We start from the raw sequence: 26,721 nt of genomic DNA on the forward strand, positions 1-26,721 counted from the left end.
TTTTCCTATCGGTAAGCAAAATGTAACTAAGTATATTAAAAAAAACTTTATTTTTAATGAAGGTGGCATTTCTTATTGCACTTATCATTTTTTTTTATTGAAATAGGTATTTTTATGTCAGTCGCATGAAATTAACATCGAACACAAAACAGAGTTATCGATAGCAAGACGTGAGCGAAACCCATTTATTCGATACCCGTCTATCGGAAAGTCTCCCATCTCTAGTTTTTTGTTGTTTTAGGTGAGCGTTGACATTTTTGCAGCGCTTTTTAGTTTATTTATTATTTTTAACTAGAAAATTATGAAGTGCAATCCGGATTCGTGCTAACCGTAATGAAATGCCCTCTGGCTTTCCGAAGAATCCAATGACAGCCGCGAAGGTAGATCAATACATTCTGCAAGCATTGCGGACGTGCCTCGGCGGTGTGCGAAAAATAGTAATTAGGGATTAAGGCCGCGATTAAGTCTAGCGAAACAAACTGAAAAGATGCACATACGACTGCATTTAGTGCGCTTTATGTACATAAATCTTCTGCTCAGGTGAGTGGCCCAGATCTCGCACCAGCGGACGGTGATCCGCTTAGGAGAGTTTCTCTAAAAGGGGTTTTTCCGCATTTTTTTCTTCTTGCAGCTGCTGTTTCTGGCTCTATGACAATGTGGCGGCAGCAGATGCGCAGGGAAGAGTCCAGGGAGACGCAGCTGGCGGCAGTGATAGTCCTGTTGTTGTAAATGGCGGCGGCTCGCACGGAAGTCCGGATGCAGCTGAAAATACACACACAAATCCCCGAAGGACGGAGGCGCCACCAAAACCAGAACCCCCGCCCGCGCCCCCCGAGGAAAAAGTGCCGAAAAGTGCAACGGAAGACAGTGGAGAACCCATTGCCTCCATTGCGGAGTCCGAAACTGGCAGCCCGCCAAGAACAGGGGACACGTCAGTGCCTGTAAATACACCGCTGCCCGTGGAGAAACCATCGCCTCCACATCGTGTAAATAGCCATAGTGAATATGTTAGTGAATTCGATTTAGCGGCTAATGAAATGCTGCCGCCGCTTGACGAGGCAACAAACGCCGCCTCCCCATCCCATAGCTCCACCGCCCAAGTGCCAAATAATCAATTAAATCATAATAATAATAAAGGGAATAATGCCGGAGAAGTGCATAGTGTTAGTGAATTAGAGGAACCAAAGCAGCAGCAGCAGCGGGCGCTGGAGGAGCAGACCCAACCATCGGAGCCACCACAGGGTCAACAGCAGGCAGAGGAAAGGTGAGTCTTTTTTATTGATCCACATTCGCGGTCACTTACTTAAGTTTTTTTTATAATGCCAAATGGCTGAAGTCTAATAATATTTAAATATATTCATGTCGGGTTTATTTAAAAAGTTCACTTCCTATTTAATTATTTATATTTAATTTTAAGTACAAAGGTACTTAATAGGTCTTTAAATAGGACAACATTGGAATAGAAGAAATAATGTTATAATTTCTTTAGTTAATGATTCGTTGCCATAATAATACCCTCTGCTGTTTGAGTATATTGAAGTGCACTTGACATTCGGTGCGCCAGGGGTTTTAACTGATAAGTTCCCCTGACCCACTGACGTGCCTTTTTATTTGTGTTTCCATGTGAAATATTTCCTCCTGCTGGCGTAATTCAAGTAATCAGTATGAAAGAATTTCCCAATTAACGTGACATATTACTTGAAACATTAACTTATTATGGGGCTTACTAAAAGAGGTAATTTGTAATTATATTTCAGTATAGGAAAAACTTAAAAATGTAAGATAAAGTTGTTGGTCTCTGAGGTAGATAAAATATATAACGTACCTTTGTTTTGATATAAAATATTTACCACTTTGTTGCCGTTGCTTATATATCCTTCCCGCTTGCAATTGAAATATAGGATCGAATCAGAAATCGATCATAACTAAGCGTAAAATATTCATATTAATTGAATCTATATTTTTATATGACAATTTTTTTTAAACAATTTGTAAAACTCATCGGAAACAACAAAATCTTAACAAAATCTGCATTGTCGTTTTCAAGCATAATTCAATAAGTAACATATCCCATGACGATGAAATGGGTTAGTCGTTTAGGTTCCAAGCATTCCATTGGCCTTCATCTACAACTTGAGCTCTTATCAGCAGCTATTCGGTTATTGCTTATATAGGGGTTCTTATTTCTCCGACAAACCCTTATCAGCAGAAACCGGACCAGTTGCTTTTGTCACGTATTGGGGATGTGGGCACGACCCAAGTTCGTTCACATGCTGTAGCCCATGAAAATCTGGACGAGATCAAAGATGCCTTTCACTCATTGAAGCGCTAGCAAGGTCACAGCTAAATGTTTTGCTGGGGGTTTGCTTTTGTTAGCTAAAAATAGACCTGTCCAATTTAGTGATTATCGATGGAAACATATGATACAGCCCAACCACCGGCTACGTGGCAGACGATTCATTTTAGATTTCTCACAATTCTGAGGCATTTCCCAGCGCGTTGTGTTTACTCATTTGCACGCGACATCGAGAGCTCGCTGTTAATCTTTGCCTCTGAAAAATGCATTTCCAATTGTTGATAATTGTTTTGCCTGGCAGTCGCATGGCGTATATAGTATACGAGTACGTTATATATATAGTAAAATATATATATATAAACAAGCGCATGCATTTGTTTACGTTTCATTGATAGAGTTGTGTGGCCCCCTGCCACTTGATATTGATTAACTGCAATGCAATTATTTGCTGACTACGTAACTGCGGTTTATTTTTAGGCATTTGAAGGCGCCAAGCACTTAAATCGTAAATTATATATTATCGTAAATTAAATATTCATCAGCTGGGGTTTATTTAATGTGCAGCATCATGGTTTATTTAGTAATTATTTTAACTTGTCATTGGAAGGTGTTAACTGATTGTTGTTATTTGCCTAACTAATTACTTTCGGGTGATAACTAACTTGTTTTTATTGTCACAAAGAATTTCTAGAACTTTTAAGGCTTTCTGGAAAGTATTTTATAGATACTTAAATAGTTTTGTAGTAAATATATCAAGAATACAACCTAGAAACTTAAATATTTAGGCAGTGGGGTACTGAAAATGTTTACAAAACTACCTTAAATCAAATAAAATATATACCTTGGTAAATATTTAATAGTAAAACAATCTTCTTAAAAAGATTACTCTGGTAACACTATATATAAAATGATCGAGTTAAATTAGATTATTTCCACATTTAATTAAAATCAATTAATATGTTCAATTTATAATTGATTTTACTTTTATAATCCAAAAATCTCTCGAAACTCCTTTTTGATTGCAGTTTTTGGTGCATTAATGGCCCGGGGCTTATTAGGTTTTAGCAGTTAAACCGACATGTGGTAAAATATTTTAAATAATAACTCATTCGGGAGCATTTCATAACCGGCGGCTAAACTATATGTGAATTATATACAAAACTGTCTCTGTCCAGACATGATCGCCCAGCACCCATACCCGTATCCATACCCCTTTCCACACCGATTCCAATCCGCAGTTGGAGCGACGACGATCACCCACGCGTTGTCTTGTCACAATGCCTTTTGCCGGTAATTTGCTTTACAGTTTTTCAATTTATTTTCCCCCTCCGCTCGGCGTGAGTGTACTTTCTAAATGCCTCCTCCGTCAGTCAGTCTGGCTGGGCCTATCTGTTGGCCCGGTCCGCTGGCCGGCCGGTCATTTCATTCATCCCAAAAAAAAGAGCTTGCTTCGGTTTACGATTCGCAGGCTCTGTGGGTGCCACAAGTGGCACAGGAAAAACGTATAAAAATAATGCAAGCTGATTAGTTTGTTGTTAGACTTAACTATGCCTGTTTTAAAGAGTACCACTTAGTAAAACCATATTATTATATATAGTTCATAAAAAAATGGATGTGTTCTAAAGCAGGCCTTCTATAAGTCTCGTTAAATAATCGTAATTAATTTATAGTAAATCCAACCGGTGTGTATACAAGATATACCCCATTTTAAATCCTCTAAAACGGGGTATCAAATCGCCAGACCGAACTTTTATTGGCAGATCCTTTAAAGGCTTCGTTGAGCATATTTCCATATCGGCAAGCAGCTCGATTTTATTGCACCGACTGGCTATATCGAGGGTGGTAAAAGTGTTAAATGGGCTCGAATCAAACCTGGCTTCGATTTGATGTCATGTTTGTGTCTGGCTTGCCCCGTAAATGGCTTTATCAGTACGAAATTTACTTTCATTTTTTGCATTTTCCTTGAACAATTTTCGCCAGCGCCTCCTGACAGACATAAATAAATTTTTCCAGCCGCTTCGTCGGTAGCGTTGGGTAGCACGCAGCCAACAGAATCAAAATCCATTTGGCCTTCCAGACATTTCACACATTCGCCAAGTGTATCTGTATCTGGCAGGTGATCGGCAAGCGAATCTTTCGCCGGTCGGGGAATTACTTTCACTTTCGATGCAAAGGACTCTCCACCGCCGAGACTTTACAATTTGGGCTTTCAAATGCATCATGATCTTGTTTAGCGTAATCAAACTTGGCAAAAAGCCATTATCATGTGTGGAACACATATAGTAAAGCGCAGATGCACAGGGAAAAATTATAAAAAATTCATTTCATATTCGGGAAATTGGTATTGCAAAGGACAAGGGCTGAATCATGAATCATTTTGAAGAAAGTATTTAAAGTTTGGTGGTATAAGTACCTCCTAAATCTATTTTACCTTCTATTTATCACCACTAAAATTCGCGTATTATATTATTTTAAGGAAATGGAAAAGAGATTAAGCAAAACTTGATTTATAACCATCGATTAAAACTTGCTTAACAGGCATCCTTTATTGTTTCCAGTGACTGTAGACCGTGCCCATAAAATTCACAGATCGTCAACGGCGATCAGCCAATTGTGGCACTTATGCAAAATGTCTCGGACATTTAGATACATATAGCGGAGGATTACATTATGCATGTGCAGTACCAAAGCCACAACAATCTGCTGTCAATGATCGCTCAACGATCTGCGATCCGATCCTCTCCCACGATGGAATGGATTGTTCGTCGATTTTATCGCCTCGCCTCAAAGTCCGAATATTTAATTGATTTTGAGCGTGCGCCCATTGACTTTCGTCAATCAATTTCGATGGGTGATCGTTGATCGTTGATCGCTGATGGCTGCCTGATCGGCAGGCTATCGTCGATTACTGATCTCGTTCAACTGCATTGATTAAGCCAATGTCGTACGCCTTCACCTGTCTCTTTTGCCGGCATTCCTATCGCATTTCTTTCGCTCTTTTTGTTGTTTTTCATTCATTTATTTAGGCGCCTCTCTAATGAAAATCGGAAAACAAACAAAAAAAAACCCCTCTCCCGATTGAGAGAGTCTGACGTGAAAAGCCGGTTATTGCCGGCATTTTTCTCTCATGTCTTGTTGCTCTTGCATTTGTTATTTGTTACTGATTATCTGGCGAAAATGCCGGGGAGATGTGGCGGCCCAAGGGGGAGACCGGGGCCCAGACATAGACGTAGACGTGTAGACGTTTTGGCATCGTGCGGAGTGAAAAATGTTTGAGACGCGTAGGTGTCCAACCTGGGGGAAGGGGATTGGGACCAGGCAGGAGCAGCTGCTGCTGCGACTTTGAGTTATTATACGATTTTTGTTGTTAAACAAATTAATTTCAAATTCTTTAGTGAAAACCGAACAAACACTGCACTTTTGGCTTGGGAGGCTTGGGGAATTATTACACTTTTTGTGCTCGTAATCGAAAAATGTTGACGAAATAACTCCAGCAGATGGAATTTTATAAGTAAACCATTAATAAGTTGTAGTCAAGATTTGTTGGGATTATCATATAATTGATTGGTTTCATTGCACACCTATACATTCTATATTTACAGTTTCAAATTCACCGATTTGTAATTTCCTTTAATTTTAACGATCGTTTGCATGGAAGCTATATGATATAGTAGTCCGATTTGCATAAAAATTTTACACAAAATTCCAGTTTAATATATAGTTATTATATATCAAATTTGATGAAAATCTGTTGAAAAATGGAAGCGTTATGCATTGTTTTCTTTAAAATTTTCCGATCGTTTCTATGGCAGCTATATATACATATATTATATAGTCCACCGATTCGCCATGGTCCTACTTATATACTAATAAAATTATATAAAAGAATAACTCGATAGTTTCATTGAAATAGCTTGCTCTTGTTCCAAAACAAATCTCGAGCACGTAAACTTATGATTCCCAACTAGTTCTAACATCCTCGGAACGAAGTGACTGCTGCCGGCCAAGTCTCAGGCATGTGTTGTGTTACAAAAGTTGCAAGTCATTGTTTATTAGTGTTCATAGATAATTACTAGTCATTGATACTTACTGCTCATAGATACTTCCAGGTCTAAGTTACTTACTGTTTATTGATACTTATTGATCAGACTTAATTACAGTTCAGAGTTAGTTATTTTTCATAGCTACTTACTGGACATTGTTACTTAATGTTTATTGATACTTACTAATAATAGTTAATAACTGACCATAGTTAATTACTGATCATAGTTCAATAAATCGTCTGAATTTTCCTATGTCAGGTAGTCCACCAATTTGCCATGCTCCGACTTATATAGAAGTAAAATTATATAGAAGATTAACTCCATAGTTTCATTCAAATAGCTTGCTCTTAAATTTGTTCCAAAACAAATCTCGCACATCTGTGCATATGATTCTCAACTGGTTCTAACATCCCCGGAACGAAGTGATTGCTGCCGACCGAGTCTCAGAAAAGTTTTGTTACAAAAGTTGCAAGTCATTGTTTATTAGTGTTCATAGATAATTACTAGTCATTGATATTTACTGCTCATAGATACTTCCTGGTCTAAGTTACTTACTGTTCATTGATACTTACTGATCATATTTAATTACTGATCATAGTTACATAATGTTCATAGATACTTACTGATCCTCAACATTTAACAACCGCTTTTCAGTCCGAACAAAATTCTATATAGTTAAAGATAGCTTTGAATCAAATTATATAAAAATATGTTAAAAAGTGCAAAAGTTATAATCTTCTTCTAAAAATTTTCCGATCGTTCCTATGGCAGCTCTATGATATAGTCGTCTGATCTGGCCCTTTCCGACACATATACGATTGGGAGTATATGGAAGACTAACTGCAAAGTTTCATTGAGATACCTCCAAAACGGAAGAACTAGTTTACATAGAAACGAACAAACGGACGGACATTGCTAGATTGCCTCGGCTGTGAATGCTGATCAAGAATATATAAACTTTATATGGTCGGAGATGACTTTTTCACTGCGTTATCATACCCTGCAAGGGTATAATAAATATGTTAGATAACTGAGCAAGAAAAAAAAGCAATATCTTAACTTCCGATCGAGGATCTTGGCAGCACAAAGTTCAATGGCTTTGCTGTGACCTAAACTCTGAACTGGAATCCACCCTCTGAGGCTTCCAGAAAAAAAATCCCACAAAATTCCCCACCTGCAATTGCAACTTTCTTTCGCAGCATAAAGTACTCCTACTCCCCACCTACCCTCCCGATTTATCCTCATGCCGCCCACTCGCGAAACTGAAGGCTCTGCCAATACTTTAACCACTTAGCAACTTGTGTGTGAGCTTAGCTTGGGACATACACTGTTAAAAGTTCATTTAAATTTGAGTAAATAAAGTAAAGCAAAATTATTATAAAATAGACAATGAATAGTAAACAAAACTAACAATTAAATATTATATTTAATTATATAAGTTAGCCTACGATTTGAATCAAAGTAATCTTGTTGTGTAGGATGCTGATGTTGTTTGTTGCTGCTGCTGTTGTTAGTATTGATGTTGCTGCTGCCACGGCTCATTGTGTAAGCGCTTTGGGTTCGAAAACACTTTCGCATTACAAGTGTTTATCTTTCAATGGCGTTTGGTGTGCAGCAAGTGCAACAGCAACAGCAACAGCAACAGCAACAGCAACAGCAACATCGATTGCAAGTGCAACTGCAACTGCAACTGATGCTGGCTCCGTTCAATTCAATTGACACTCTTGGCCCGCTGTAACCTTTTTGCCGTCTGCCGTTGCACAAAAGGAGTCAAAACAATTTGCTAAACACACACGCATCAAAGACAATTGGCGGCACTGTCACTGCGCCTATCTCTTTCGTGTTATTTTTTTGTTTGGGGCAAATTTGATTTTTATAGACCTTATTTGTTTACTGTCTGAGCTGAGCCAGAGCCTGTGACTGTGCCTATGCCTTCGCCTGGGCCCACGTTGCAGAAATTTACGATTAACAATTTCACTTTTCACTGCACTCGCAATTATGCTCGGCTTAATATTTGCACATATTTATTGGCCCGATGGCTTCGGCTGTTGGCCATCGATCGCTATCGCCGCCCGTAAACCATACGGGCGCAATAAACATTTTATATTCAAATATATATAGTATATAAATATCGTTAGATTTGCCAGAGTCAGCCTACCATTTCCTTCATTCCGATGCATTTCTGGGCCCCGGTCCCACGCCGCATGCTAATGCTCCTGGCTGGCCAACAGAGATTTAGACATAAACCTGTCACAAGACCGCAGACAAGACCAAACCCCCAGACAGGCGTCGGGGACTGGGAACAACAACGGATTGGATTGGTTTGGATCGGATCGGATCGGATTGGGATCCATTGTGGGGGCTAAAGCCGTTTCCGACACCTTTCCGCCACCCAACTGCAGCTGTGTCCCCGGGCAAGGAACATTGCGCGGCTGTTAAAGCCAACCAAAGGAAACTCTTTTTGGGGAAAAACTGCAATATTATTAAAGAAGAAAACAAATTTATTTTCCCGCCAGCCCAGCCAGAGGTGGGTGCAGAGCCTTGAATGTTATAGCACATAAAATTTAAATGACTTTTTCCTATCCTCTTTAAAGAAACCAAAGTTTTAATATTTACATTCGTTTGTTATTCGATGACTTGCCCATGTAAAGTTATGTTTCGAACAAGCCATGGTCTCCCCTAATTAGTCAATTTCGATTTTCCTCCGGCCTTAACTTTCATTAAATTTAATTTGCTAATTTTTTATGACACAATCCTATTGACTTTTACTAATTTTACGACAAGGGTAATGAAGACATTGCCATCGAAAAATGTGTATAATGTAATGTATTTTATAATATAAAATTTTGTGTATTTGTATTTTTTTTTTTTAATTTATATTTTAAACGAAATATATTTTCTAATATGAATATTCAAAATTCAGTTATCGGATTCATAAATGGAATTTCTGTAAAACCTAACTTATTGGTTCTTCTAAATATATCTTCAAATTGGATATATTTTAAGATTTAAAATTTGAAATTGATTAGTCAGTTTATGTAACCTAATAAAAATTAGCATAGAAAAGCTTTCCGAAATTAATAATTTTATTTATTTTTTATTTTTAATTTTATATGAGATTTTTATGCTTTGATTTGCCAACAAAAATTGTAATATAAAAATATCGATAAATATTGATTCATAAGTTGATTTCCGGTTCGATCCTATATTGTAATTAAAAACTGCAAAGGTATACAAACTTAAGTTTGCCGAATTAGTATACTTTCTTGTTAATTTAGGAATATAAATTCATTAAAAAGGTGTTAAAATTATGCAGTTAAGGCACTGAATTTAATTTAATTTAACATGAAAATTTTGTAAAATAGTTTTTTTGCTAAATTTGGTTAAAGAATTTCAAACCCTAGTAACTTCCAAAAGCCAAAGAATATTCAAAATATATTTTTCAATTAGAATTACCAATTTGCTTATTATTAAATTAGGAAGCAGGGAATTTTTTGGGTGAATGCATGAAATATGCTCTTGTCAGACTTGAGCGCATTTGAAGCATTTCCACTTTACGGGCTTTCCTTTCTGGCCATCAATTCGGCTTTATTTGAGGCGACGCACACAGCCGCCTTAGCTTTTTCAGACATGGCCAACACACACACACTCGCACACACACACGCACACACCCCACCAGGGAAGGCTGTGCGACAAGTTTGCCGGCAAAATGCAGGCTAAGTTTCAGCTGCAAGTGCACACCGCTGATTGCGAGACGATGCCGATGGATGTCGATGTCGATGTCTCGGAGTGCTGAGGTAATGCTCTCCCATTCCATCGCACCGCATCTCATCTCATCTCATCTCTCCGGAGACTGCCTCTCGCTCTTTCTCCACATCTCTCTCTATCTCTCTCGTGTGTGTGTGTGTGTGTGTCGCGGGAGCTCGTTTTCTCGGTGATATGGCGGCAAATATATCTGCACACTTGGACCACAATTACCTAGAGCCGACTCTGTAATACGTTCAGTTCCCATTTCGATTTCCAGTGGTGCGATCGTGCGCTCCGCTACCTCGCGCCGGTGGTGCCACCTCGTCCGCATCCTTGCTCCCTGTTAGTGGGTGTCTTTGGGGATTGCGAATCGGAGTGCCACATTATCGAATATCCCGTAGTTATCCTTAAAGGATCCGCGCTCGTGTGTGTGTGAATGTGCCTGCAGTGCACTTTGCCGCAAAACACTTGAATTTATTTGGAATTATAATATCAAGTAACCGCCGTGTACAACAAGAAATAATATAATAATGTCAGCAGAGAAATGGGAAATACATTTGTATAATAGTTAATTCGATTTGTAATTTAATGTTTAATTTAAATACTATTTTGAAATTCTTTTAAACTTTGTAGAAATTTTATTAAACTGAATCTACATTGAATTGGAATTTTGTAGTAAAATAAAAAAGGCTTTTTAATATCCTTTTTGCCTTGGAAATAATTTAATACAGAAAAAGGCTTTAAAAAATAGTAAATCAAATAAATTATAGCTTTGAGAAAGTCAATTTAAGGGTTAAATTAAAGTCCTTTTAAAAATCCTTTACTTTTCCTAAAAAAAAAACACTTTTCTTTAATAAGTATCCCAACTTTCTGAGTTATGTTCCTATATTTATTTTCTTCATGTCGAAAAAAAGAACCCTAAATAAAAAAACAGCTGTGACCACGCTTAAAACAATATCCCCCCATCTTACAGTAACAATTCAAAGCCTAAAATTGATTTCGCATATCGATCGAGTAAATATGAATAATAGCTCTTAATTGCAATTATTTCCGCCAACACCTTCTGTTTGCCAAGTGGGAATATTGATTGTGGCTTTGGCTTTTGCCACAGACACTGGCTCAGGCTGTATTTGATCTGCCAACCGGATGCCCATTAAGCGAAACTGCCACCAAATGTTTATAGTTTGATTTTTTCATTGATTCAATAAGTGAGCCAAAATCACTATTTGTAGTCACCTCTGAGTTGTATGCAAATTTCGGTGTAGAGTCAACAGAAATCGTACGATTTGAGGGGAACAAACATAAAGATAGTTGCTCCTCTAATAATTACACCCACATTAGAATGTTTTCCTAAGCATCCAAAAGTGCCAGTGTTTATGCAATTGTGATTTAGTGCGATATTTTGTATGCATAAAACATTTCAATGCTGACCGAGACATAACAAAATATAGTTTTGGCAACAGTCCAGACATCTAAAGATCTTTATATTTGAGAATTGCAATCATATTTTTGTTTAGTTTTTCATTTTAATAATTTTGTTTTGGTCTAACTTCATTTAGTTTCTGGGTTAACAGTAGTTTATACACGTGCTTATAATTACCATAATTATTAATTAGCTGGAATGAGCTATTAACTCACTAAAAGAGTAAAATAGAGTTTAGCTAATTGAAAGCGAAACATGTTAACTAAAGAAAAAATTTAAATTTATGTAACGGCTTATTTATATTTTAAGAATTATAATATATTAAGAATATTTCATATATATCGATAATTCCCATCCTTTTGGAATCTATTTAAGCTAGACTTCTTTCGCTGTCATTATTAAATTGAGGCCTTTATAATAATATTTTCACTTTTCGCATGCAGAAAAAATCAAATTAAAGCAATTTTCACATCGTTGCTGGAATATTTTGTGCTGCATATATATTAATTTATTCAAAATGCAGCCGAAAAGAAAAGCCAGAAATTCCTGACAAACTTGTAGACAAGTCAACGCTAAAAAAACAAGATGTAAAACGCAACTGCCGGAACGGCCAGGTTAACCCAAAATGCCTTACATGGCTTGACTTACTGCCCAGGCAGACAGTTTGAATACTTTACTCTTGGCGTTGTGGTTGAGGCAGACAAGTCATAAATATATATACATATATATATATTCAAATATATATGCATACAGCCAGCTGGAGAGTTTTCCTTCTTCAGAGCCGGGAGTTACAGGATTGTGGGCGTTTTTGACACGACTCGTGGAGCAGGCCGATAATTATTATAGAATACTTTGGTATAATAAATGAATTTACATACGTTGGGGCGACACAAATGGGTGGCTTCTCGCCCCTTCACACAACAATTCGAGTTGGAGGTTTGGAGGCAAGGTACTGTTTATTTAAAAAAGTGCTACAAATATTGTAGGTAATTCGAAATAGTTCACTTGATAAATTTAGGACGTTTTAGGGATTATATAGTAGGTAAAAAATTAAGGTAAACTTCCCCATTGTTTTAGTTTCATGTTTCTTATGTATGCTTTCTCGAAACCCTTTTAAAGAGCAGAAAAGTCCCATTTCCTATTTTGGGGTAGCAACCTTTTTGATACACTTTTACCATCCGAAGGCGAAAGAGGAACTAAACGCGATCACTTACGGTTGCAAATTTCGGTTAATTAGCTTGGGACCTTTAAACGAAAGAAAGGAAACGACCTGGGGAAGAAAAGCTGGAGCCAAGATAGACACTCTCTTGTTTATTATGTAATAAAAATGCATACAAATGTGCGCTAATTGTTGCATGTCGGCCCTCGAAAGCATTTTTTCTCACTTCGTTCGAACCATTTTTCGCCGCCTCGTGACGCTTTGAGAGGTTTGAGGTGGGCCAAGTCCACTCAAAGGTTTAATTTTTTCTTGTGTCCCTGCTGTCATCTCAAGTTTCCGGTTTGTGGCACTGAAGATGCAATGGAGACGGCAGTAGACAGAGGCGTCAGATGGGTGTCTGGGTTGTTAGGTAAAAGTTAGTTTGTTTGTAATAAGAATAAACCGATTGAATATAGTTTATATTTGTGGTTAACTAAAGAAGCTTATAGTCTAAGCTGTGTGAATTGCTCAGCTTTTAACAATATGTTTATAAGGGAATATTTATTATATTATTATCATTATCTGAATGAGGGTATAAAGTATTCGAATCTCTTTGAAAACTTTATTTGCTTAGGTCAGTTACTTCAATTTCAATTGCATTTTTATCTGTCTTTGCTGCGTCGCATGTTGAATTTCATACATCTCAAAAAGGCATTGTTGTTGAAATACTTTTTTGTTTACTCGATTTCGAATTTATTTGGACAAATACAAACAGCAATTGATGCTTGTTTTTATTTACGATAAATAAGGATTATTTATTATAAATAACTGGGTAAATTGATACAATTACGCCAAAAAGTGCTAAGGAAATATGTCTCTATAAAAACGGCTTCACCTAAGCAGTCATTCGCAATTTAAGCCTTTTAAAACGTAAAGTCAATAATCTCCTAAAAATAATTATTAAAATTTAGCACACTTAAGTTCTATATAGACAGCAATAGAGAACAATCTGTACTAGATAAAACAGACTTTGCCAGCATCCCATACCTTATATTTGCATATTTACTTATTTTTGTGTTAAAAGCCTTAATCCACATAAAGTTTGTGTGACGGAAATGGGAAAACCCATTGCGACTTAATCTCCAGAATAAAGAAGCAGGAAATTCACACATTTTCAGGCGCTCTTGCGGGCAACAATAGAGCCGCAGCCATGACATAATATATGAACGTATTTCGTGCTATATGCACTCGAGAATATGCATTTTAAAGAATTTACTCAGCCCACCCCGTAAAAGTCGCAATTAATTGCGAGAATTGTTGAAAGCGGTCAGTGACCAATATGTTTTCAAAAACACACGAAAGAAAATTACCTTCTGGAAGCCAAAGATTATATACCCTTGTCTGGGAAGTCGTTCCTAAATTCGCATTCTTTGTGATTATTAGGCTAATAAATCTGCATACTCAGGTTTAAATCTTAAAAAATTACAATTTTTGTCAATTTAAACAATGTAATCTATTCTATCCATTTTTGAAAAAAAAAATCGATCAAAATTAAAAAAAATGGTTTCAACCGGATATGTCTAGAACGACTCGGCTGTTAATGCTGATCAAGAATACTTTGTTTCAAGCTTTTGACTGAAATTGTAATACCCTGCCAAAGGGTTTATAACATTGACATAATTATATCAACGTGCATAATTTATTTATAAACTGTCAACGCCCCCGAAAATATGTACAATTATTATTTACCTTACGCACTCTTCACACTCTCGAGACACATTTCCTTGGATGGCATAAATAATGTATAGAGAAGCTGTCTGCTTAATTAGTTTGATGGCTTTTACATTTGCCCTGTCAGATTTTGAGACCATATTTACAACAAAAATTCTTCAAATTTGCAAAAATATCATTTTGCAAGCACCAAAAATGACAAATATTGAGAAATTGTTTTTCTATTTATAATGTATTTCTTGGTGGGGTTTTCTAAATAAGATTGTTTTGTTTTGAGTGAGATTCTCAGATTGGCAAGCGCTTTAAACTGTGAATTACCCGAAGGAAAATATTTATAAATTATAAAATTCCCACTAACTGAAACTCGGCTGATAAGATCGTTCAAAATGCATATATTTTTCTGAGTTCGCTGAGCAAAATACAAAACGCTCTCTCACCTTTCCAACTGCTGTTGCTGTTCGTGTTGCTCGTTAAAACAATAAAAACAAAACGTTCTCATTGTCAGTTGTGGAGTTATTTGTTTCTATATTTACACACTTTCCACCTCCGTCAGTAGTCAGTCGAGTACTATGGCTTGCTCTAGATATTTACCCCTCGGTTGCAATCAGCTGGATAAGACTCCAACGTGGCTATTTATGAGTTCTTACTTGCTTTGCGGATATTAAAGACATTCTAAAGCATGGTCACAGCTGTTTGGTGTTTGATTTACCAAATTTTACGTTTAACCGCAATTAGAGCCCCAAAAAATATATAGCGAATGTAAGAAAAATGCTGCTACAATTCGTTATGAAGTTCATTTGTTGTGAGTTGAAAAAGCTGAAAACCAATCTGACCATGTTTCTAATATTCTTCTGGATTATATGGTTCTCGCAAATAATAGCCATATCAACGGTCTTCATGAGGTGGGATATTGATTGCCTTTCAACTGATTTCATAATGTTTTTACCACTATTAATTTTGCAAATATAATTATTATAACAGCTTTCCGGAGATCATTACGGAGCTGCCAACTGTCACAGTGACGGAGCTACCTCTGGATCGAATCAAGAACCGCCTGGATTCGGTTATTCTGGATGATGTCCAGGGTCCTGCGAGCAACAAAAGCGACGAAGAGCAGCCGCCTCCACAGGATCAGCCTCTGAAATTGCATGACGCTGATAAGGAAGTGCCTCAGCAGGGTAAGAAAGTTCGAGAAATATAAATACTGCTCCTGAAAATATATTTAAATCGATCCAATTCCAGATGAGCAAATGCCGAAGATAAACGACCCTGGAGGAGGCCCCGAAACGGATGGATTAGCCACACCAGAAGCTTCCACGTCCTCTACCGATGGCAATAACACCAGCGAAGAGCAAGCCGCCGGAGTCCCCTCTAATGGGACAGAGGCCAATGCAAATCTGACAAATGCCAACGAGGAGGTGCCCATGCCCGTGTTCTCCGAGTGGACGCAGAAGCAAATGGAGGCAGAGGCTAGCCGGGAGCAGGCTATTGAGCTGGAGCAACAGGTGGTGAATAATTCTGCCCAGCGCAAGAACAAAACGGGCTCACCGAGCCGGAAGCCACCAACGCTCAAGCTGCGCTCCAAGAACTACGCCTCACCGGATTGCGGAGCCAAGATCATTGCCCACAATTCGGAATCCAAGCACACGGACTACGTGCTCACCCAGTCCACCGATGAGTACATGCTGAGCCCTTGCGACAACCGGATTTGGTTCGTGGTGGAGCTATGCGAGGCCATTCAGGCCCAGAAGGTGGACGTGGCCAACTTTGAGCTCTTCAGCTCATCGCCCAAAAACTTTACGGTGGCCGTATCGAAGCGCTTTCCCACCAGGGAATGGAGTAATGTCGGTCGCTTTGCCGGCGAGGATAAGCGTACACTTCAGACTTTCGACCTGCATCCGCATCTCTTCGGGAAATTCGTGCGAGTGGACATCACCTCGCACTACGCCGCGGAGCATTACTGCCCTCTTACGCTCTTTAGAGTATTCGGTACCTCCGAGTACGAGGCATTCGAGACGGAAATTCGGCCGGGCGATGATCTGGATGACTTCTACGATGACTTTGGAGCTCAAGAGGGTCAAAAGGCAAGCGTCGTGGGCACCGGCGGCATCTTCCAGAGCGCCTCTGATGCGGTGATGCAGATAGTCAAGAAGGCCGCAGAGGTGCTGGTTAAGCCGACAAAGGCTGTGAAATGGCCACAGGAATCACTGCTCTGTCGCACCCCCGCCTTTGGAGCATACAGCTGCAGCAACTGCAATAGCACCCTAGTGGAGAAGATCAACAGCCTGATATCCTGCCAGTTCCAGCAGCTGCAGGTGCTTCTAAGTCTCAGTCGCTTGAAGACCGATCTACTGCAGAGTCGCGTGTGCCATGAAGATTTCGGCATTAGCCTAATGTTGGATACGCATTCATCGAGCAAAATGGGCAAGCAACAAAGCTATTTCCTTAGCATGCTGCCCGCTGAGCACCTTGGAGCCATGTGCAAGATCATTCAAATGGAACAGAATGTTTCCGATCATCACCAGCAGACAGAGACGCCGGCTATAAAGGATCAAGTCAGTCCGCCCGAGCAGCTGCAGGATAATGCCACATCATCTGGCGTTCGTCAGGATTGTGAGGGAAACGAAGGAGGCAGCCTGGAAAATAAGACCCCGCCAAAGGAACCAACGCCAACGCCAAGTCCGGAGTTTGTGGTGCCTGAGACTAGCCAAGAGATGCCTTCGATGGAGATTCAGACAACTGCATCCAGCGAAACTGTTTCTACTACTACCAATTCCACGCCAGCCGATGTCAATATATTCAATGTGCCAGCCGATGCCGAAGAAGTGGAGGTCAAGGAGCAACTACCAGTTCCCCCAGAGCCAGCTATTCCGACCACTCTGGAGCCCAGTGATGTGGAGACCTCAACCAGTGCACCGCCAATTAGTGCAGGAGCTCAAACCTCCAGCGAAGCGCCAGTCAATGGTGATATTGTCATCGAGGATGGAAATCCTACCAATTGGGAGAGCATTGACAATCTATTGACCACCACCACGGTGGCATCGATAACCGCTGGCGGTGGAGCCGCCGCCGCAGCGGCTGCAGTTGTTAGTGGAAACGGCAATCTGGGTGTGGCGGGAGCTGGAGCTGGAGGCGCATCAGCTGGATCTGGAGTAAATCTGCAGCAGAAACTGACAAATGGCGCACAGTCTGAGAGTGTGTTCATCAGGCTCTCGAATCGCATCAAGGTGAGTGTTTTCCGCCACTGTCATCCCCATTTTCTTCATATTCTGTGCGTCATCAGTTGGCGTGGTGAGGAAAATAGAAATAAACAAAAAAATCGAACTAGCAACCAGCCCAGGCAACCGCCCACGCAGACTGTGTGGAGTGTAGAGCCGCAGAAACCTTCACAGGAAGACAGAGGCAAAATTATACGCTTACCAAGAGTCCTATAACTATGGTAACCTGAATAAACAAATTCCTTATCATTCAAGAAAATGCCGCCTCTCATTTTGCGAGGGCTTGACCCAATCGTTCTCTATACGTTACCATGAAAAACAATCGTGAAGGGTTTCTTTGTTTTAAATTTTATATTTATCATTGCTCTTAAAGTAATTAAATCTCTATAATTTTTTCTAACGACAAAGACTAAAAACCATGTTAAAGAGTATACTCCACGTCGACTTCGCGTTGTCCTTGTGACTTGTTCATAGTCTACTTGCGTGCTGGCTGCTCATTACCAGCGCCAGGCAGCCACTTCCCGTTTTGGACTCCGCCCAATGGGCTCCATCCTTGTAACAGTTCTGCCAGTTCAGTCCGTTTGCTACCTTGCCGGTCGACGTCATCAATATACATACGCGAACCCATTCAAATACCTGCAATTAAAGATACACAAGTGAAAAATCATACTTGTTTTAAACAATAATATTACAAATTCAAAATAATACCTATGAGCTAAAATATACTCGAGGGTTTTCCTTAATATTTGTGCAAATATTTGCATTAATTCTCATATAAAGTTATGAGTCCTTAAAACTTTGATTTGTCGAAAAAATTGCATCCATAAACATATCAATAATGATAGATTTCCAATTCTATAGTTAACTGCAAGGCCATCCCGAAGCTAGTTTAATTTTGCGTATATATTTCATATAAATAACATAAAAACCCAGCAAATGTGAATTTTCCAAAATATAAAATATATGTAAAATATAATTTAGACACAATTTTTTTTCGAGTGTATCTTACCATCATAACATTCGCTAACCGCTGGCTTTGGACAACGCTTTTTGTCTTCCACAGGCGCTCGAACGGAACATGTCGCTGTCGGGACAGTACCTGGAGGAGCTCTCGCGTCGCTACAAGAAGCAGGTGGAGGAGCTGCAGCAAACGCTGACGCAACAGACGCTTACGGTGCGCCAGCTGGAGGACCAGAGTCGACGCTACGTGGAACAGGAGCATCTCTTCCAGCGGCAAAAGGCCGAGCTGGCCGGCGAGGTGCGGGCACTGAGCTACCAAGTGCAGGCCTGCATCCTCGTCATCATCATCGTGGGCACCTGCATTTTTCTTATGCTCGTCCTGGGCACCGTCTATTATCGCAAACTCCGCCGTCAGCAGCAGCACTTTAAAAAGGAGCAAGGCGACCCACCTGTGGCTCCCATTAAGCCTAAGCTGGATCGCCGCAAGTCCTATGAGCAAATGCTGACTCTCTCCACGCCCAAGCAGCGGCGTCCCAGCGAGGAGGCCATGCTAATTCTAAAGGAATGCGGCGACATCAACGTCCAGGAGCAAGGACGGCAGCAGGAGGATTCTTCGAACAGGCAACGCAAAATTTCCGTGTGCTATGGCAGTAACAACAACATAACCGCCAATATGCTCAGTGCTGGTGTCCGGAGCTCCCTGCACAGGCGCAAAGGGGCCAAGCACTCCTGGCACAACAGTCTAGACACCAGTGAAACACCATGCAGCGAGCAGGTAGACAAGTTCTTTGACGTGGACACCCTTAAGAGCCAAAAGCAGAGCTCCGGGAAGACGGCGAAGAAGAAATCACAGCAACAACAACTGGCTCTCAAGCGACAGGAGTCCGCGCCGGCGGCCTTCACGCAGACTCAGTTGGCCGAGGAACCTACCATGCAGAGCGACTTCGACGAGAGTCTAATATTAGACGACGACGACCTGGCAAACTTTTTGCCAAACAGCGATTTAGCGTACAATGAGTTCATGCCCGAGGGTCCATCGGGATACCAGATACTGGACACGGTGGATGCAGGCGGCAAGCCAGGAAGCAAGGAGCAGCAGGGCACCAAGAAATCACGGCGACTGTCGTCACCAGCGTTTTTTAAGTCGCCATTTAGCAAGAGCAAGAACAAGGGCTATGCCTTTAATAATGGCATCAAGAACAGCCACTCGGTGCACGAGTCCACCTCCTGGGAGTGGTACCGCTTAAGGAGGAGCGAGAAGCAGCAGCAGGCTAAGCTGGCCAGCAAGAGCCTGCCCAGCGCCAGTTTAGACAGCTCCTCGCTGTCAGAGGTCAATTTTCCACTCAATACCAATGCAACCACCACGCAAAACTCTTTCCGGATACTCGGCGAGGCGATTCTTTCCTCTGGCGAAGGCAGGGTCACGCCAAATGGCAATGGAGTTGGGCTAGCCAGCAGCAGTAGCGGGAGCGGCAGCGGTGGCAGCACCACCTCATCAACCACCAAGAAGAAGCAGCGCGCCTTTAACAACCTATTTCGCAAAGCCTTTGATTTTTAGCTCAGATCCAGTGATTTTTATTTGATAAATTTGTATTTTTGCCAGTACGATGTGTGGTGAACCTCTTGGTGTTGCAAAATTAATTATAAATGTTTTGTACAAATGAATTGTTATTATATTTTGAAGAAGATTTTGATAGAGTGGCACGAGAAGCTCGAGACGGAATGATTAGAGTTCCTTTTTTGTGTTGCAGTAAAATGCAATTGACTGTTAAGCGAAAAACAAAAAATTTAAGTATAGTACTTATGCATATTTTGTAGTCCGCTTGCTTGGCGTAGCTTAGACCCACCTATTATATATTTTAGGCCTCTATATTCTTGCTAAATGTTCGCCTAAACCCACGATTATGTATGTACTTTAAGTGAACAAACATCTGCAAATTATTGCCACATATTTAGTTTGTTATTACTAGCAATTTATACATATATAAAAGTAATTAGTTTAGTCTTTATTTATAAATAAATATATAATTAACATTTATTTAAAAACACGGCCTGTCTCTTCACTAATATGATTCTTCTATGTACAATTATTATACTTTCAACTCGCCCAGAAACTCGGCCACCTCGAGCGCATCCTCACTGGCCAGTTTGGTTTCCCTGACGGCACTATTTAGAGCCCTGCCAGCGGTGCCCAGGCTTTTCTTCCAATGTTCCACAGTTTTGTACTTGACGTCGTTGGCGCAGTAGACAATCTCATTAATATCTTCGTCTAATTTGTAGGTACAAACGGCTGGGAAAGCTTTATGCAAATTGTCAATGGCTTCGCTTCGCAGGGATTCGTCGCGACACACAAGATTGAGCATAAATAAACCCTTCGGACCGATGATCTCTCTGATGTGCTGTAGGATTTCATTGGCCAGGAAGCTTGGGGGTGGGCAACTCATGCCCAAGCTCAGATCCTTGCTGTCCACATCAAATAGAACGGCATCGAAATGAATATCTGGAAATAATAATACAAATAATTTCACATAAATTCTTAAATTATCTGAAAAATTAAGACATTCGTTTCATGAATAAGGATGCTAAGAAATATTTTGTTACGAGTTACCCTAATAAAAACTAGCATTGGAAGGGTTTCCGAATTAAAATTAATGCAATTTTGACTTAGTTACGAATTTTTTAAAATTTGATTTATTGACAAAATTGTGCTATAAAATAAATATCGACTGAAAGAATGGTATTTTAAGTTTAGTCAGAAGCTTATAAAACTGTGAAGGAGTCATTTCTGACCCCATAAATCATATATATTCTTGATCAGCATCAACAGCTGAATCGATCTAACTATGTTCGGTTGAAAATTTTATTTTGAAAATTTGTTCGATTTTTGCAAAAAACGATAAGGGGTTACATCATTAAAATTGTCAAAAATCGTCAAAAATTTTCATTTTCAATTGAGTATGCAGTTTTATTGCCCCAATAAAAACTAGCATAGGTTTCCGAATTGAAATTAATGCATATTTGGCTTAGTTATGAATTTTTTAAAATTTGATTTATTGACAAAATTGTGCTATAAAATAAATATCGACTGAAAGAATGGTATTTTAAGTTTAGTCAGAAGCTTATAAAACTGTGAAGGAGTCATTTCTGACCCCATTAATCATATATATTCTTGATCAGCATCAACAGCTGAATCGATCTAACTATGTTCGGTTGAAAATTTTTTTTTGAAAATTTGTTCGATTTTTGCAAAAAACGATAAGGGGTTACATCATTAAAATTGTCAAAAATCGACAAAAATTTTCATTTTCAATTGAGTATGCAGTTTTATTGCCCCAATAAAAACTAGCATAGGAAAGGTTTCCGAATTGAAATTAATGCATTTTTGGCTTAGTTACGCGTTTTTTTAAATTTGATTTATTGACGAAATTGTCATATAAAATTTAGATAAATATCGACTCAAAGAATGGTTTTATAAGTTCAGTCAGAAGAGTGTAGAACTGCGAAGGACTGATTTCCTACTAAATTGAGTATGCAGATTTGTTACCCTCATAAAAACTAGCATTGGACGGGTTTCCGAATTAAAGTTAATGCATTTTTGGCTTAGTTATGATTTTTTTAAAATTTGATTTATTGACAAAATTGTGCTATAAAATAAATATCGACTGAAAGAATGGTATTTTAAGTTTAGTCAGAAGCTTATAAAACTGTGAAGGAGTATATAAAATATAGATAAATATCGACTCAAAGAATGGTTTTATAAGTTCAGTCAGAAGAGTGTAGAACTGCGAAGGACTGATTTCCTACTAAATTGAGTATGCAGATTTGTTACCCTAATAAAAACTAGCATTGGAAGGGTTTCCGAATTAAAGTTAATGCATTTTTGGCTTAGTTATGAATTTTTTAAAATTTGATTTATTGACAAAATTGTGCTATAAAATAAATATCGACTGAAAGAATGGTATTTTAAGTTTAGTCAGAAGCTTATAAAACTGTGAAGGAGTCATTTCTGACCCCATTAATCATATATATTCTTGATCAGCATCAACAGCTGAATCGATCTAACTATGTTCGGTTGAAAATTTTTTTTTGAAAATTTGTTCGATTTTTGCAAAAAACGATAAGGGGTTACATCATTAAAATTGTCAAAAATCGACAAAAATTTTCATTTTCAATTGAGTATGCAGTTTTATTGCCCCAATAAAAACTATCATAGGAAAGGTTTCCGAATTGAAATTAATGCATTTTTGTCTTAGTTACGCGTTTTTTTAAATTTGATTTATTGACAAAATTGTCCTATAAAATATAGATAAATATTGACTCAAAGAATGGTTTTATAAGTTCAGTCAGAAGAGTGTAGAACTGCGAAGGACTGATTTCCTACTGAATTGAGTATGCAGATTTGTTACCCTAATAAAAACTAGCATTGGACGGGTTTCCGAATTAAAATTAATGCATTTTTGGCTTAGTTATGAACTTTTTAAAATTTGATTTATTGACAAAATTGTGCTATAAAATAAATATCGACTGAAAGAATGGTATTTTAAGTTTAGTCAGAAGCTTATAAAACTGTGAAGGAGTCATTTCTGACCCCATAAATCATATATATTCTTGATCAGCATCAACAGCTGAATCGATCTAACTATTTTCGGTTGAAATTTTTTTTTTGAAAATTTGTTCGATTTTTGCAAAAAACGATAAGGGGTTACATCATTAAAATTGTCAAAAATCGACAAAAATTTTCATTTTCAATTGAGTATGCAGTTTTATTGCCCCAATAAAAACTAGCATAGGAAAGGTTTCCGAATTGAAATTAATGCATTTTTGTCTTAGTTACGCGTTTTTTTAAATTTGATTTATTGACAAAATTGTCCTATAAAATATAGATAAATATCGACTCAAAGAATGGTTTTATAAGTTCAGTCAGAAGAGTGTAGAACTGCGAAGGACTGATTTCCTACTGAATTGAGTATGCAGATTTGTTACCCTAATAAAAACTAGCATTGGACGGGTTTCCGAATTAAAATTAATGCATTTTTGGCTTAGTTATGAACTTTTTAAAATTTGATTTATTGACAAAATTGTGCTATAAAATAAATATCGACTGAAAGAATGGTATTTTAAGTTTAGTCAGAAGCTTATAAAACTGTGAAGGAGTCATTTCTGACCCCATAAATTATATATATTCTTGATCAGCATCAACAGCTGAATCGATCTAACTATGTTCGGTTGAAAATTTTTTTTTGAAAATTTGTTCGATTTTTGCAAAAAACGATAAGGGGTTACATCATTAAAATTATCAAAAATCGACAAAAATTTTCATTTTCAATTGAGTATGCAGTTTTGTTGCCCCAATAAAAACTAGCATAGGAAAGGTTTCCGAATTGAAATTAATGCATTTTTGGCTTAGTTACGCGTTTTTTTAAATTTGATTTATTGACAAAATTGTCCTATAAAATATAGATAAATATCGACTCAAAGAATGGTTTTATAAGTTCAGTCAGAAGAGTGTAGAACTGCGAAGGACTGATTTCCTACTAAATTGAGTATGCAGATTTGTTACCCTAATAAAAACTAGCATTGGACGGGTTTCCGAATTAAAGTTAATGCATTTTTGGCTTAGTTATGATTTTTTTAAAATTTGATTTATTTACAAATTTGTGCTCAAAAATCGACAAAAAATTTTCATTTTCAATTGAGTATGCAGTTTTATTGCCCCAATAAAAACTAGCATAGGAAAGGTTTCCGAATTGAAATTAATGCATTTTTGGCTTCGTTACGCGTTTTTTAAAATTTGATTTATTGGCAAAATTGTCCTATAAAATATAGATAAATATCGACTCAAAGAATTCATTAAAATTGTCAAAAATCGACAAAAATTTTCATTTTCAATTGAGTATGCAGTTTTATTGCCCCAATAAAAACTATCATAGGAAAGGTTTCCGAATTGAAATTAATGCATTTTTGTCTTAGTTACGCGTTTTTTTAAATTTGATTTATTGACAAAATTGTCCTATAAAATATAGATAAATATCGACTCAAAGAATGGTTTTATAAGTTCAGTCAGAAGAGTGTAGAACTGCGAAGGACTGATTTCCTACTGAATTGAGTATGCAGATTTGTTACCCTAATAAAAACTAGCATTGGACGGGTTTCCGAATTAAAATTAATGCATTTTTGGCTTAGTTATGAACTTTTTAAAATTTGATTTATTGACAAAATTGTGCTATAAAATAAATATCGACTGAAAGAATGGTATTTTAAGTTTAGTCAGAAGCTTATAAAACTGTGAAGGAGTCATTTCTGACCCCATAAATCATATATATTCTTGATCAGCATCAACAGCTGAATCGAACTAACTATTTTCGGTTGAAATTTTTTTTTTGAAAATTTGTTCGATTTTTGCAAAAAACGATAAGGGGTTACATCATTAAAATTGTCAAAAATCGACAAAAATTTTCATTTTCAATTGAGTATGCAGTTTTATTGCCCCAATAAAAACTAGCATAGGAAAGGTTTCCGAATTGAAATTAATGCATTTTTGGCTTAGTTACGCGTTTTTTTAAATTTGATTTATTGACAAAATTGTCCTATAAAATATAGATAAATATCGACTCAAAGAATGGTTTTATAAGTTCAGTCAGAAGAGTGTAGAACTGCGAAGGACTGATTTCCTACTAAATTGAGTATGCAGTTTTGTTGCCCCAATAAAAACTAGCATAGGAAAGGTTTCCGAATTGAAATTAATGCATTTTTGGCTTAGTTACGCGTTTTTTTAAATTTGATTTATTGACAAAATTGTCCTATAAAATATAGATAAATATCGACTCAAAGAATGGTTTTATAAGTTCAGTCAGAAGAGTGTAGAACTGCGAAGGACTGATTTCCTACTAAATTGAGTATGCAGATTTGTTACCCTAATAAAAACTAGCATTGGACGGGTTTCCGAATTAAAGTTAATGCATTTTTGGCTTAGTTATGATTTTTTTAAAATTTGATTTATTTACAAATTTGTGCTCAAAAATCGACAAAAAATTTTCATTTTCAATTGAGTATGCAGTTTTATTGCCCCAATAAAAACTAGCATAGGAAAGGTTTCCGAATTGAAATTAATGCATTTTTGGCTTCGTTACGCGTTTTTTAAAATTTGATTTATTGGCAAAATTGTCCTATAAAATATAGATAAATATCGACTCAAAGAATGGTTTTATAAGTTCAGTCAGAAGAGTGTAGAACTGCGAAGGACTGATTTCCTACTAAATTGAGTATGCAGATTTGTTACCCTAATAAAAACTAGCATTGGACGGGTTTCCGAATTAAAATTAATGCATTTTTGGCTTAGTTATGAATTTTTTAAAATTTGATTTATTGACAAAATTGTGCTATAAAATAAATAAAACTGTGAAGGAGTCATTTCTGACCCCATAAATCATATATATTCTTGATCAGCATCAACAGCTGAATCGAACTAACTATGTTCGGTTGAAATTTTTTTTTTGAAAATTTGTTCGATTTTTGCAAAAAACGATAAGGGGTTACATCATTAAAATTGTCAAAAATCGACAAAAATTTTCATTTTCAATTGAGTATGCAGTTTTATTGAAAAATAAAAACTAGCATAGGAAAGGTTTCCGAATTGAAATTAATGCATTTTTGTCTTAGTTACGCGTTTTTTTAAATTTGATTTATTGACAAAATTGTCCTATAAAATATAGATAAATATCGACTCAAAGAATGGTTTTATAAGTTCAGTCAGAAGAGTGTAGAACTGCGAAGGACTGATTTCCTACTAAATTGAGTATGCAGATTTGTTACCCTAATAAAAACTAGCATTGGACGGGTTTCCGAATTAAAGTTAATGCATTTTTGGCTTAGTTATGATTTTTTTAAAATTTGATTTATTTACAAATTTGTGCTCAAAAATCGACAAAAAATTTTCATTTTCAATTGAGTATGCAGTTTTATTGCCCCAATAAAAACTAGCATAGGAAAGGTTTCCGAATTGAAATTAATGCATTTTTGGCTTCGTTACGCGTTTTTTAAAATTTGATTTATTGGCAAAATTGTCCTATAAAATATAGATAAATATCGACTCAAAGAATGGTTTTATAAGTTCAGTCAGAAGAGTGTAGAACTGCGAAGGACTGATTTCCTACTAAAATGAGTAT

At 37.6% G+C, this 26,721-nt stretch overlaps 2 protein-coding genes across 4 annotated transcripts in view; one reads left to right on the forward strand and one right to left on the reverse strand.

Annotated features, from left to right (window-relative positions):
• The first annotated feature begins 108 nt into the window (after positions 1–108).
• Positions 109–20,602, forward strand: LOC110184992 (uncharacterized). Of its 3 annotated transcripts, XM_020953643.2 has the most exons (6): positions 109–241; positions 296–540; positions 632–1,264; positions 15,360–15,556; positions 15,621–17,605; positions 18,660–20,602. In XM_020953643.2, the coding sequence occupies exons 2-6, from the start codon at positions 488–490 to the stop codon at positions 20,112–20,114; spliced, it is 4,323 nt and encodes a 1,440-aa protein (XP_020809302.2). In that variant the 5' UTR covers positions 109–241; positions 296–487; the 3' UTR covers positions 20,115–20,602. The 3 variants fall into 3 exon arrangements, with proteins under 3 accessions (XP_020809302.2, XP_086691125.1, XP_086691126.1); XM_086834999.1 differs by lacking the exons at positions 109–241; positions 296–540; positions 632–1,264 and adding exons at positions 10,297–10,582; positions 15,114–15,280; XM_086835000.1 differs by lacking the exons at positions 109–241; positions 296–540; positions 632–1,264 and adding an exon at positions 13,478–15,280.
• The window catches only part of LOC110184993 (eEF1A lysine and N-terminal methyltransferase homolog), a 32,659-nt gene continuing 26,485 nt past the window's right edge, over positions 20,548–26,721 (reverse strand). The window contains exon 8 of the mRNA XM_020953644.2: positions 20,548–21,056. Within this exon, the coding sequence (XP_020809303.1) occupies positions 20,647–21,056 (410 nt within the window). The 3' untranslated portion in view covers positions 20,548–20,646. The remainder of the gene's footprint in view (positions 21,057–26,721) is intronic.

The sequence above is a fragment of the Drosophila serrata genome, unplaced genomic scaffold (genome assembly GCF_035046125.1).
Source record: "Drosophila serrata isolate PLE 108 unplaced genomic scaffold, ASM3504612v1 contig_275, whole genome shotgun sequence".
NCBI lineage: Eukaryota > Metazoa > Arthropoda > Insecta > Diptera > Drosophilidae > Drosophila > Drosophila serrata.

Coding starts and splice junctions, on each gene's coding strand:
- LOC110184992 (XM_020953643.2), top strand. CDS start 488: ATGCACATACGACTGCATTTAGTGCGCTTTATGTACATAAATCTTCTG. Junction 1,265..15,359: donor CAACAGCAGGCAGAGGAAAG/GTGAGTCTTTTT, acceptor TTATTATAACAG/CTTTCCGGAGATCATTACGG. Junction 15,557..15,620: donor TAAGGAAGTGCCTCAGCAGG/GTAAGAAAGTTC, acceptor ATCCAATTCCAG/ATGAGCAAATGCCGAAGATA.